At 48.3% G+C, this 14358-nt stretch overlaps 1 protein-coding gene across 1 annotated transcript in view; it reads right to left on the reverse strand.

Annotated features, from left to right (window-relative positions):
* Positions 1-14018, reverse strand: part of ace2 (angiotensin I converting enzyme 2) — a 66497-nt gene extending 52479 nt beyond the window's left edge. Inside the window, exons 1-3 of the mRNA XM_078232268.1 lie at positions 13813-14018; positions 3205-3363; positions 1209-1302 (exon numbers count right to left, since the gene is read on the reverse strand). Of these exons, the coding sequence (XP_078088394.1) occupies positions 1209-1302; positions 3205-3363; positions 13813-13995 (436 nt within the window). The 5' untranslated portion in view covers positions 13996-14018. The remainder of the gene's footprint in view (positions 1-1208; positions 1303-3204; positions 3364-13812) is intronic.
* Positions 14019-14358: the final 340 nt, after the last annotated feature.

Consider the following 14358-nt stretch of genomic DNA (forward strand, 5'->3'; position numbering starts at 1 on the left):
TGTGTGTGCGTGTGTGTGTCAGTGAGTGTGTGTGTGTGTGTGCGTGTGTGTGTCAGTGAGTGTGTGTGTGTCAGTGAGTGTGTGTGTGTCAGTGAGTGTGCGTGTGTGTGTGTCATTGAGTGTGTGTGTGTGTGTGTGCCAGTGTGTATGTGTGTGTGCGTGTGTCAGTGAGTGTGTGTGTTTGTGTGTGCGTGTGTGTGTCAGTGAGTGTGTGTGTGTGTGTGCGTGTGTGTGTCAGTGAGTGTGTGTGTGCGTGTGTGTGTCAGTGAGTGCGGGTCAGTGAGGGTTTGTATGTGTGTCAGTGGGTGTGTGTATGTCAGTGTGTTTGCGTGTATGTGTGTGTTTCAGTGAGTGTGTGCTAGTGTGTGAGTGTCAGTGAGTGCATGACGTGAGTCTGTGTGTGTGTGTGTCTATGTCAGTGAGTGTGTGTGTCAGTGTGTGAGTGTCTGTGTCAGTGTGCATGTGTGACTGTTTGTGTGTGTGTGTCAGTGAGTGTGTGTGCACGCGTATGTTGTGTGTGTGCACGTATGTCTATGTGTCAGTGTGCCCTTGGTGGGCAGTCGAGTGTCACAGGAGTCGGGGTGGGTGTGGTTTAAAAGTGGATAAGTGTGAGTCCATTAGTAACAAACTAGGTATAGCTGCTTCCATGTGTGTGTGTGTGTCAGTGAGTGTGTGTGTGTGTGTCAGTGAGTGTGTGTGTGTCAGTGAGTGTGTGTGTGTGAGTGTGTGTGTGTGTGTGTGTGTCAGTGAGTGTGTGTGTGTCAGTGAGTGTGTGTGTGTCAGTGAGTGTGTGTGTGTGTCAGTGAGTGTGTGTGTGTCAGTGAGTGTGTGTGTGTGTGTGTGTGTGTGTGTCAGTGAGTGTGTGTGTGTCAGTGAGTGTGTGTGTGTGTGTGTCAGTGAGTGTGTGTGTGTCAGTGAGTGTGTGTGTGTCAGTGAGTGTGCGTGTGTGTGTGTCATTGAGTGTGTGTGTGTGTGTGTGTGCCAGTGTGTATGTGTGTGTGCGTGTGTCAGTGAGTGTGTGTGTTTGTGTGTGCGTGTGAGTGTGTGTGTGTGTGTGCGTGTGTGTGTCAGTGAGTGTGTGTGTGTGTGTGTGCGTGTGTGTGTCAGTGAGTGTGTGTGTTTGTGTGTGTCAGTGAGTGTGTGTGTGTGAGTGATATGTGAGCAGTGTATCTGGGAGTGTAGTGAGAAGTGAGCTTTGTATGCGGTACCTGGCTCCAGTTCCATACAGTGCGAGGGTTCCGCTGGATCGCAGACTATCCCAGTGCTGTAGATAGAGACCATTTCATTCTGAATTTGGTTCAGCTGTAATCAGAGCAATGAGAAGACAATGAGTATTCTCCCATTCCCCAGGGACATGCCAGATTAACCAGAAAGCTGCCGTTTCCTCAGGCACTCCCTCCTCCAAATAAGCTCGACATTATCCCCACTCCCAGCCCTGGTGGGCAGTCAAGTGTCGCAGGAGTCGGGGTGGGTGTGGTTTAAAAGTGGACAAGTGTGGGTCCATTAGCAACACATTATGTATAGCTGCTTCCATTTCGTGGCATGGGGTGTCTCAGCATGGAGAGGCAGACACGTTAGAAACGCAGGGCGGTCACAGGGTGAGTCACAGTGTGGCTTCCCCAGGGTCAGGAAACCCATCAGTGAGAGGGAGCCGGGGGCAAGAGGCTCAGAAAGACCTTTCTCCGCGGTCCGTGTGGGCTGGGAGGAACAGCTTTCAACTTCATCCTTATCCATTCTGTCCCCAAACACCCCGAACCTGTTCCGCACCCATCCCAGCACCCACCCCACACCCAGCACCCTCCGCCCATCCAGCCCCCAACCCAGCACCCACACAAACCCAGCACCCTCCGCCCACCCAGCACCCTCCGCCCACCCAGCATCCTCCGCCCACCCAGCACCCTCCGCCCATCCCGCCCCCAACCCAGCACCCACCCCACACCCAGCACCCTCCGCCCATCCAGCCCCCAACCCAGCACCCACCCCCCCACCCAGCACCCTCCGCCCACCCAGCACCCTCCGCCCGCCCAGCACCCTCCGCCCATCCCGCCCCCAACCCAGTACCCACACAAACCCAGCACCCTCCGCCCACCCAGCACCCTCCGCCCATCCCGCCCCCAACCCAGCACCCACACAAACCCAGCACCCGCTGCCCACCCAGCACGCACCACCCACCGAGCACCCACCGAGCACTCACCGTCCACCCAGCACCCACACACACCCAGCACCCACCGAGCACCCGCTACCTATCCCAACACCCACACAGACCCAGCACCCACCCACCACCCACACACACCCCACTCCCACCCCACACCCATCACCACCGAGCACCCACCGCCCACCCAGCACCACTGCCCACCCAGCACCCACACACACACCCAGCACCCACCCAGCACCCATCGCACACCCACCCCATACCCACCACCCACCCAGCACCCACACACATGCAGCACCCACCCAGCACCCACTCCCCATTCAGCACCCACCTAGCACCCACACATGCCCAGCACCCACTGCCCACCCAGCACCCACTCAGCACCCACACACACCCAGCACCCTCCCAGCATCCACTGCCCATCCAGCACCCTCACACACGTAGGACCCACTGCCCACCCAGCACCCACCCTCCACCCCCCCCACCCAGCACCCATTGCCCACCCAGCACCCACTGCCCACGCAGCACCAACCCAGCCCCACTGCCCACCCAACACCCACCCCACACCCAGCACCCTCTCCCCACCCAGCACCCTCTCCCCAACCAGCACCCACTCGCCAGCCAGCATCCACTCGCCACCCAGCACCCACTACCCACCCAGCACCCTCTCCACACCCAGCACCAACTCCCCACCCAGCACCATCTCCCCACCCAGCACCCAACCCCCCCACCCAGCACCCTCTCCCCACCCAGCACCCGTCCCCCACCCAGCACCCACTGCCCACCCAGCACCCACTACCATGTATTGAATTGATAAATGGTCTTGCTGTCGATGTTACTTGACCAGGGAAAGGGATCAGTGTTTAATCTTTATTGTAACTATTTGACCTCTTAAGCAGCATCTAAAAGGAGATTGTGCTTTTATCTGAAGTAGTTGAAGGTGATTTAAAGTTTGGTGCTCGGCCATATCTCTGAGTATTTCCACTAATCCTGAAACTGGTTCAAAGTTCCCTGTGGCAGATCAGTGAGTCAATATTTGGCTTGTCACTTACACGTCTCGATTCCTGAGGGGATAAAACCCCAGATCCTTTGTCCTGAAGCATCTGAAGCTGCAGTTTGATTTTTTTGTCCTTTATCTTAGCGATGTTGAACTTGCTGGATTGCTCCGAGATATTTTGGTAATAGGCAGACCATTCGCCACCCACTCGGTTCTAGTTAAACAGAACGCAGAGACACCTGTATCAGATACCGGGCCAGTGAGAGACATGCAGGTTCAATCAGATTCACACTCCGCAACGACACTCTCTGGGTGCATTCCATTAGCCCCCTCGCTTATGGTTCAAAGTTTATTTATTATTGTCACAAGAGGCTTACATTAACACGACAATTAAGCTACTGTGAAAATCTCCTTGTCGCCACACTCCGCCGCCAGTTCGGGTACACTGAGGGAGAATTTAGCAAGGCCAATGCATCTAACCAGCACGTCTTTCAGACTGTGGGAGGAAACTGGAGCACCTGGCGGAGACCCATGCAGGCACGGGGAGAACATGCAGACTCTGCACAGACAGTGACCCAAGGCCGGAATCAAATCCGGGTCCCTGGCGCTGTGAGGCAGCAGTGCTAACCACTGTGCCACCGTGCCACCCATAGGGTCATGTGGAGAGCTGGTACTGCTGGACAACAACACGCTGCATTTATGTGGAATTAAGGTGGAAGAGAGAATGTCCGGGGCGTGTGAGGTCCTTAATTATGCTGGCTGCTTTGTCGAGGAAAGTCAATGTATGGGGAGCTGGTTTGCATGATGGACTGGGCTACGTTCACAAACCTTTGTAGTTTGTGTGCGGTGCAGAGCTCGAGGGGATTACAGTGACAGGGAGGGATGAGGCCATGGAGGGACTTAATATGAGGGATGAGAGTTTTGAAAATGGAGGCGTGGCTGGGTTAAGAACTGATGTAAGTCAGCCAGCACAGGGGGTGATGGATGAATGGAGCTTGCTACAGGTTAGGAAATTGGCAGCAAAGCTCTAAGTGCATTCAGCTTTACAAAGAGTGGGAGACTGGCCAGGAGTGATTTGAAATAGTCAAATCCCACAGTAAGAAAGGAAAGCATGAGGTTCTCAGCAGCAGACAAGCTGAGACAGGATCAGGGTTGGCAAGGTCACAGAGGTGGATGTAGGCTGTCTGGGTGATAGAACTAACATGGGGTCAACTTCGGGTCAAATAGAATGAGGATTTGCAAACTGTCAAGTTCGACGTCAGACAGTGGCCAGGCAGAAGGATGAAATCAGCGATAATAAAAAGAAAGTGCTGGAAAAACTTAGCAGTGTCTGTGGACGGAGCAATAGAGCAAATGTTTCAAGTCCAGTGTGACACCTCTTCAGAACTGAAGAAAAGTAGAAAGGTGGTTGGTTTGATACTGTTGATAAGGGGAGAGGGAGGGTCAGGTGGAGCAAAAAGGAAGGACGGTCAGACATAGGCTAGAGGGCAGTGGGAAATTAAATGACAAGATATCATGGAACAAAAGGCCAAGAAAGTGGCAATGGTAGTGGCAAATGGACAAAGCATTGGTCCAGAGCAGGTGTTAATAGCAGGTATTAACTATCGTAGGCAAAATAGGAGAATAAAGTTCAGTGCTGCCTGAAAGCAAAATAGCAGAATGTATTAATAGCAGAATAAAGGTCAGCACCGCCTGAAAGTAAAATAGCAGAATGTGCTAATGGCAGAATAAAGGTCAGCACTATCTGAAAGTAAAATAGCAGAATGTGTTAATGGCAGAATAAAGGTCAGCACTGGCTGAAAGTAAAATAGCAGAATGTGTTAATAGCAGAATAAAAAGTCACTGCTGTCTGAAAGCAAAACATGAGAACAAGATACAGGCTGGCACTGGGAGAAAAATACAAAACGGAAGACAGCATTCATGGGCTGAAGTTGTTGAACTCAATATTCAGCTCAGAAGGCAGTAAAGTGCCCAGTCGGAGGGAATCAGTGGCTAGGAAATCGAAGTCAATGCATTCACTCATCCCAATATTTAGAAGGAAATTTCTCCTCATCCAGTATTGGAAGTTGCTTCAACATCTGATAACTTAGCAACCATGGAGGTGTCGAGCAAGGTAGTGGGGAGGTAGGGCTGAGCGTCTGTGCGATAATGTACAACCTGAAACAGTGGCTGTATCTTGTGGACATCATATGATTTCACCTCAGGAAGTGGGCAGGAAAATTGCCTCTTGGATTTGTATGTTTTAAGATGCAGGAAACCTTATTTCCAGCGTTTTCTACCAGCACATGACTGAAAACGTTATGGTGAGCAAAGTATAATCCTGACGTGCAGTGTCTGAATGATAGCACAGAACGCATAAGAACATAAGAACATAAGAGCTAGGAGCAGGAGTAGGCCATTTGGCCTCTCGAGCGTGCTCCGCCGTTCAATAAGATCATGGCTTGATCTTTCTGTGGACTCAGCTCACTCACCATAACCCTTAAATCCTTTTCTGTTCAAAAATGTATCTATCCTTGCCTTAAAACATGTGACATGCGTGATGAATATTTACTTCATGAGTCATGTTAATATTTTAGAGGTCGTGTTCTGTTCTGGCAAGTTTGTTGTGTTGAAGGCAAGATAACTAAAATGCTGGCCATTAGAGATTGTCAGAATGCCTAAAAGAAAATGGCAGTTCAGAGAGTTACCTATGTTTGCTTAATGGAGTCAGAATAGAAGAGATGGAGCCATAAAATAGCAGGCAGGCTAACATACCTGGAGAAATAGAGACATATGTTTACCCTGCTTGCAAGAAGTTCAGTCCAGAGAGATGTTTTGTTTAGCAAGTTAGAGCTATATTAGATCAAAAGCATTCAGTGGATCTCGAAAGGCTATGTCATCATGGAGTTGGGTATATTTTAAGAAGGTTCTTTGGTTTCAATTTAGCTGCGTGTTTGCTGGGAAAGGGGGTTAGTTGCAGTTTGGACCTTGTGAGGTTTGCAGCTCACAAAGAAGACCTGAGAACTATTTGGTGCTGTTGGAGCTTAGGAGATGTCCTGGGGAACTGAGAAGGTGGTGGAAGGTTGCTGGTTCTGTACTTGGAGAGGGATGGGGCTCAGAAGTATCCTAGGGAGCCCTTTATACCTCAGTGAATCCAGGATTATAGTTTGGAGAAACCCAAATCTAGCCACCTGTGATTGAGCTAGAATTATGCCAGTAATTAGAGGTATGAGAGCAGCTTTGTGAATCCCATGGAACGCAGTCTCAGAAGAGATCGAACCATCGGGAAGTGAGCAGCCATTGAAGCAGTTCAAGTCAGAGTGACTTTTGAGGAGGAGTTTTAATAAGTTATTGTGACTCACAATGGTCATCTTTGCTGAGAAATCTGAGGGTTTAGTCGTGGTTGCATCTGTCATTTAATGTGCAGTGTGAGGTGTTCCACTACAGTTAGCCTGTTAATTCACATTTACCTCATATTACCTTAATTCTGAAGGTTGGAGTATAAAATAGATATTGTAAATGATTTTATTTTTCTGACTTTGTACAGTAAAGTTGATTTTGTTTGTTTAAAACAATGGAATCTTGTGACTTTATTATTCTAGTGAGTAGCTGGGATTTCAAATGATGCCTACGTTAAACCGTATCTTACTGATCGCTACCAGATCGTCAAACATGGGGCATTTGACTGGATGGTTTGATAGCCTCTATTAACATGTCATTTTTTAACATATTAATCTAGATAGAGACAGGAAGCTCTCAACTCTGATAGAATGGTTGATAAATGTTCTGAAATGTGTGGTATTGAATCATCTGGGCCAGGAGTTAAGAAGTTTAAAATGTGTTTTATGATGGTCAATTCAACTCAGGGGGGAGCTTAACCAGGGATATGGCAACCCTCAACCCCTCCAGATAATAGACTTCCATAGAATCCCTACAGTGCAGGAGGAGGACATTCGGCCCATTGAGCCTGCACCAACCACAATCCCACCCAGGCTCTATCCCCACGTAACCCCACATGTTTACCCTGCTAATCCACCTACACAGAGGGTTAATTTAACATGGTCAATCAATCTAACTCACACATCCTGTGACTGCATGGGTTTCCTCCGGGTGCTCCGGTTTCCTCCCACAGTCCAAAGATGTGCGGATTAGGTGGATTGGCCAGGTTAAATTGTCCCTTAGTGTCAGGGGGACTAGCTAAATGCAAGGGGTTACGGGGATAAGGCCTGGGTGGGATTGTGGTCGGTGCAGACTCACTGGGCTGAATGGCCTCCTTCTGCGCTGTAAGATTCTATGATTCTACATCTTTGGACTGCGGGAGGAAACCGGAGCGCCCGGAGGAAACCCACGCAGGCACGGGAAGAACGTGCAGACTCCGCACAGACAGTGACCCGAGGCTGGAATTGAACCTGGCTTCCTGGTGCTATGGGGCAGCAGTGCTAACCACTGTGCCACCGTGAAACCATAAGGGCCATGCTCAGGATATTATCCAGAGGTCCATGCTAAAGCCCAAATAATCCTCGTCATTTTAGTTGCTGCACAGATGGATTTGGCTAAAGCAGAACAGAATTTAATTTATAAATGTGAATTGCTGGATTCTGAGGAACTAAGTTGACAGGGGGAGGGGGTAGATTATTGATCATCTTTTGTTGCTACATAGGCTCTTGGAGTTTGCTCCTCCGTTTAGTTAGATCATGGTTGGTACATACCTAAACCCCAGTTATCTGCCATGTTTCCATATTCCTCAATAATACAAGACAAATGTCACCCTTGGCATTTCCACATGACCCCCCCAACAGCACCCCCCCACCCCCCAACCCCCACCCCCCACCCCCCAAGCCTCCACAGCTTTTTTGAGGAGTGAGAGAGAGAGAAAGTGGCAGATTTCCACTGCTCTGTATGGGGGAATTTATTCCTTAATTTCACCCGAGTGATCTGACTCTATGATTTAGACAATGCCCTCAGTCCTGTATTCCCCCAAGCAGCTGAACTAATTCCTCCCAATCTACCCAACCTATTCCCCTGAATATTTAATCAAATCACCTTTTATCTTACTAAATAATTTCCTAATTTTGCAGTTGGAATCCCGGTGTCATTCTGTGTGCCCTCCAGAACTGCTCACAGCCCTCTTGCTCCTGCTCTGACAGAGGTTCTGTATATGATTTCTATTAGTATTCGAGTCCTCTGGATGTAAAGAGCAGCTATTTTTAAAATGATTTTTCTGAACCTTCTCATGACATTTTAATGACCTATGACCCTGGGACACTCAAATCTCCTCAATCACCTGCAAAGTTTCTGGATTTTTCGCCCTTTAGAAAGCACCTGTTCTCTTCTTTTAGCTCCAAAATGATTGACTTCATTTATCTTTCATTTTTCCATGGGCTGTGGGTGTCGCTGGCTCGGCCAGGACTTATTGCCCATCCCTTATTGCCCCTTGAGAGAAAACCTGACCTGGACACAAGGCCCTGAAATACCATAAGACCATAAACACCAGGGACCTGGGTTCGATTCCTAGCCTGGTTTACCTTCTGTGTGGAGTCTGCACGCTCTCCCCGTGTCTGCATGGGTTTCCTCCGGGTGCTCCAGTTTCCTCCAACCGTTCAAAAGATATGCTGGGTTCGGTGCATTGGCCGTGCTAAATTCTCCCTCAGTGTGCCCGAACAGACGCAGGAGTGTGGCGACTCGGGGATTTTCACAGTAACTTCATTGCAGTGATAATGTAAGCCTACTTGTGACACTAATAAATAAACTTTAAACTTTAAATATAGGAGCTGAATTAGGCCATTTGGCCCATCAAGTCTGCTCCGCCATTCAATCATGGCTGATAAGTTTCTCAACCCCTTTGTCCCACTTTTTCCCCATATTGCTTAATCCCTTTACCAATCAAGAACCTCCCTATCTCTGTCTTAAATATACTCAATGACCTGGCCTCCACAGCCCTCTGTGGCAATGAATAGTTGCAGCCAGTCCCCACAGCACAGGGAGTGGAGAGAGAATGGGGATGTGGTACTGCTCTCACTGTGGATTGGACACATCCATGTTTCAAGATGGCGTCGGAGCGTGGCGACTCTTTGCAAGCTGTGTGTGGTATGATTTGTATTGGTAACACGCAAAACATACTTTTCACTGTGTGGTGAACCATCGTTGGTTCCCACCAGGTAGTGCTGAGCCAGGGTCTGGCCAGTACTATGAGTCTGTATATATGTTACTGTTGGGGTTAGGGTTGGGCTGTTCTACATGTTACTGTTGGGGTTAGGGTTGGGCTGTTCTACCTGTAATATAGTTCTTATGGTACATCCCAGTCGGGCTCCGCCTCCTGGGAGAGGTATAAAGGTCACTGCTCTGTCTGGGACCCTTTAGTCTGGGATCGTGCATTATATATGGTAGCTCTATTGTTGTAGTCAATAAAAGCCTTTATTTCCCCGAGTACCTCTAGCCTCGTGAGTTATATCGCGCATCACACTGTATCTCGGGACACGTGACAGTAATAAATCCATTTACAGAAAGTGGTGGTGAGCTGCCTTTTTGAATTGCTGCAGTCCGTGTGGTGTAGGTACACCCACAGTGCTGTTAGGGAAGGCTTTTCGAGGTCAACTGAGGAAGGACATGCTGTTGTTGTTTCCAGTACCTAGGGTGACCGGGTGGTCCTTCCGATTTTATTCCTTTTTGACGTTTCAGCCGTGGTTTGGTAAAACGGAGTGCTTTGCCAGGCCACTGAGAGCACAGTGAAGAGTCAGCCACACTTACCGACATTGAGGTTCATTGTTAAAAGTTAAAGTTCATTTATTAGTCACAAGTAGGCTTACATTAACACTGCAATGAAGTTACTGTGAAAATCCCCCAGTCGCCACACTTCAGCACCTGTTCGGGTACACTGAGGGAGAATTTAGCATGGCCAATGCACCTAACCCAGCACGTCTCTTGGACTGTGGGAGGAAATCAGAGCACCCGGAGGAAACCCATGCAGACACGGGGAGAATGTGCAAACTCCACACAGACAGTGACCCAAGGCTGAAATTGAACCCGGGTCCCTGGTGCTGTGAGGCAGCAGTGCTAACCATTGTGCCACCATGCCGCTCCACAGTTTGGTCACAGTTGGTCATAGTTTCTCTCATTCACTCAATCTATTAATAGCTTTTTGCAATTTTGTGCTATCATCTACACTGCTCACACCATCTGTCTTTGTGTCATCAGCAAACACCAATATGTGACTTTCTGTTCCATTATCTAAGTCATTATTGAATACAGTGGAGCTCCAACACAATCTATACTCAAACTCAAACTCAGGGCGACACGGTAGCATAGTGGTTAGCACTGCTGCTTCACAGCTCCAAGGACCTGTGTTCGATTCCCGGCTTGGGTCACTGTCTGTGCGGAGTTTGCACAGTCTCCCCGTGTCTGCATGGGTTTCCTCCGAGTGCTCCGGTTTCCTCCCACAGTCCAAAGATGTGCGGGTTAGGTTGATTGGCCATGATAAATTGCCCCTTAGTGTCCCGGGATGCGTAGGTTAGAGGGATTAGCGGGGAAATATGAGGATTCGAGGGATTAGCAGGTAAATATGTAGGGATACGGGGATAGGGTCTGGGTGAGATTGTTGTTGGTGCAGACTCGATGGGCCGAATGGCCTCTTTCTGCACTGTAGGGTTTCTATGGAATACAAGCCTAACCTATGAAATCTGTCTTCAAAAGCCCTTAACCCCAGTATCATTCAGCAAGTGTTCCATTACATAGTATACAGGGCACAGAAACAGGCCATTCGGCCTAACCACTAATGCTTCACTCCAGCCTCCTCCCATGTTTCCTCATCTAAATCTAGGACTATAAGCCTCAATTCCCTTTATCCTTATATGCTTCCCCTTAAATATATCCATCCCATTCAGTTCATCCATTCCCTGTGGTAGTGTGTTCCACACTCTGGGTAAAGAGTTTCTCCTGAATTCCCTATTGGATTTCTCAGTGACTATCTAATATTGACGGCCTCTAGTTCTCCTGTTCCCCACAAGAGGAAACATTTTCTCTGTATCCACTATGTCAAAACCTTTCAGAATTTAAAAACACCTCTATTAAGCCACCCCCTCAGCCTACTTCATTCAAGAGAAGCGGCATGGTGGCACAGTAATTAGCACTGCGGCCTCACAGCGCCAAGGACCTGGGTTCAATTCCCGGCTTGGGTCACTGTCTGTGTGGAATTTGCACATTCTCCCGTGTCTGCGTGGGTTTCCTCCGGGTGCTCCGGTTTCCTCCCACAAACCAAAGATGTGCGGGATAGGTGGATTGGCCGTGCTAAATTGCCACTTAGTGCCAGGGGGACTAGCTAGGGTCAATGCATGGGGTTATGGGGCTAGAATGGCCTCCTTCTGCACTGTAGGATTCGATGATATGATCCTATGAAAAGTGACCCGGCCTGTCAATACGTTCCTGATGTGTATAGCCACATATTTCTGATAAACTTCCTCTGCACCCTCTCCAATGATCTATATCCTGTTTATAATACGATTACCAGAACTTTACACAGAACTCTAAATGTGGTCTTACCAAGATTCAATCCAGGTTTAACATAACTTCCCTTTTCGAATCTATCTCTTTAGAAATAAAGCCCAGTGCTTTGTCTGGTCTGTTTACTTTTCATGGAATCCTACAGTGCAGAAAGAGATCATTCGAGTCTGCACCAACCACAATCCCACCCAGGCCCTATCCACATATCCCTACATATTTACCCACCAACCCCTCTAATCTATGCATCCCGGAACACTAAGGGGCAATTTAGAATGGCCAATCAACCTAACCCGCACATCTTTGGACTGTGGGAGGAAACCGGAGCACCCGGAGGAAACCCACGCAGACACAGGGAGAATGTGCAAACTCCACACAGACAGTGACCCGAGCCGGGAATCGAACCCAAGTCTCTAGAGCTGTGAAGCAGTAGTGCTAACCCCACTGTGCTACCATGCCACAACATTGCAACATTTCTAAAAACAAAATCCGGAACCGTGGTGCAACTTTTAGTGATTGGTGTATTTGTGCTCTGAGATCCCTCTGTTCCCCTCATTCATCTTTACTGGCAGCTTCCTGATTCTTCCTATCAAAATGTCCCAACTCCCATTTATCGGGAGTGAACTTCATTTACCAATTATTTGCTCGTTCTGCGAGTTTATTAATGTCATCCTGTAAGTTATTGCAGTCCTCCTCAGTATTGACTATCCCCGCCACCCCAACGTCGTGTCATCCACAAATTTAGAAACTGTATTTTGATTCCAAAGTCCAACTCGTGAATATAAGGCGGCACGGTAGCAAAGTCGTTTTGACAAAGGGTAATTTGGACTCGAAACGTCAGCTCTTTTCTCTCCTTACAGATGCTGCCAGACCTGCTGAGATTTTCCAGCATTCTCTCTCAGATTCCAGCAGCTGCAGTAATTTACTTTTATCCCTGTCCTCTCTGATGGCAAGGTGTGAATGGTCGGAGAACTCCGGCCTCCATCTCTCTTTTTAAACATAGGAATTACATTGACTATCCTCCAGCCTTTAGGCGGTGACCAAATTCTAAAAAAACTGTGTAGCAATGTTTCTGCCACCTGAGGTGTCGTTGCCCTCCAATCTTGCCATGTTTATTCCCGATTGCTATTGATTGCGGAAATGTATTGCAACATTCATTTAAAGGACATTTTATGATGCATTTCACCACACCATAAAGATTTGACTTTGCTGAGTACGGTTCAATGTTTTGCTGACTGCAGCTTCTTCCCCTCTGGCAGAGAGGATGCTGGGACAGTGGTCATGTCTGCCTCGCAGTCCAACAGCTATGGGACTTCCAACTGTTCTCACCGAGAGTGCAATTAATATGGGGGGTGGGTTGCGGGGGAGGTTCTTGGGAGGAATTACCATTGTTCTGTCAGAGTAACAACTAGCCACTGAGGGTCAAAGTTTACCTCCATGTGTTTGCAAAGCTAGCAAAGTAGTATGGGGAGTGCTTGATGTTAAAGATGGTGGAATTGTAAATATGGAGCTGGTGCAAAGGGAAATGATAGCTTAATGAAACAGGTAACAGTACTGAATGCTCAGGCAAAGATGCATAGAGGTACACAGACATTACAGCTCAGGTACAGATCTTTCAGCTGGTGGGGCCGGACACCCTGTCAGTGTCTTTAGAATAGAGATGGCGAATATATTACAGTGAAGCAGATACACAGCAATCCATTATCAGAAAACTGCACTTTTACCTTTTGCATCTGCCGCATTGACTTCAATGAATAAATCTGACGTTCCTGAGGGTTACTCAAGTCCCCAAACTAAGGTGGCATGGTGGCACAGTGGTTAACACTGCTGCCTCACAGCACCAGGGACCCGGGTTCGATTCCGGCCTCGGGTGACCGTCTGTGCAGAGTTTGCACATTCTCCCCATGTCTGCGTAGGTTTCCTCCAGGTGCTCCGGTTTCCTCCCACACTCAAAAGACATGCAGGTTAGGTGGATTGGCCATGCTAAATTGCCCCTTAGTGTCCCAAGATGTGTAGGTTAGCTGGATTAGCCATGGCAAATGCATAAGATTACAGGGATAGGGCGGAGGAGAGTGCCTGGGTAAGATACTCTCAGAGAGTCTGTGCAGACTCAATGGGCCGAATGGCCTCCTCTGCACTGTAGGGATTCTATGATTGTATGAAATAAGGCCACAGTTGTCACCGTACTCACCATTTCCAGGGCATTTTCGTTGGTGATGTTGGTGTTATACTTCCATGATGCCAGTGAGGACTTGTAGACCAGCTTGACGGCCTCTTTGCTAAAATTGTTCAAAAAGTTTTGGGCTTCTTGGTCTGGCGTCAGGGAGAATGCAGCTGTCGTCAGGCCCAGGACACACAGCCCGTACACAAACATTCTTCTCCCCACTCGGAGAGTCCTCAACTGAAGCTTATCTTTCCTAGAACGCTTGTTTAAATCAGCTCCTATCGCAGTGGCCTTTGAACAAGAAATTAAGTCAAAGAAGATAATCACTTTGGATATGCCCTCGGAAGGTAAATGGTAACTATGCGCTGAAGTGATAAGTTGAATGGTATTAACTCTTTATTCAATGAAGCACATTTTCACGTGCAAGGTCTGAAAGTAACCATTAATTCGGGAATATTTTGCAAACATTCAATTCACTAAATCATAAAATGGTATGTCCTTGCAAGATCACGGAAGGTGGACTTCATTGGCCAAGCCTAGCATTTATTGCCCATTCCTAATTACTCTTGTGAA

This window comes from Mustelus asterias, chromosome 17 (genome assembly GCF_964213995.1).
Source record: "Mustelus asterias chromosome 17, sMusAst1.hap1.1, whole genome shotgun sequence".
NCBI lineage: Eukaryota > Metazoa > Chordata > Chondrichthyes > Carcharhiniformes > Triakidae > Mustelus > Mustelus asterias.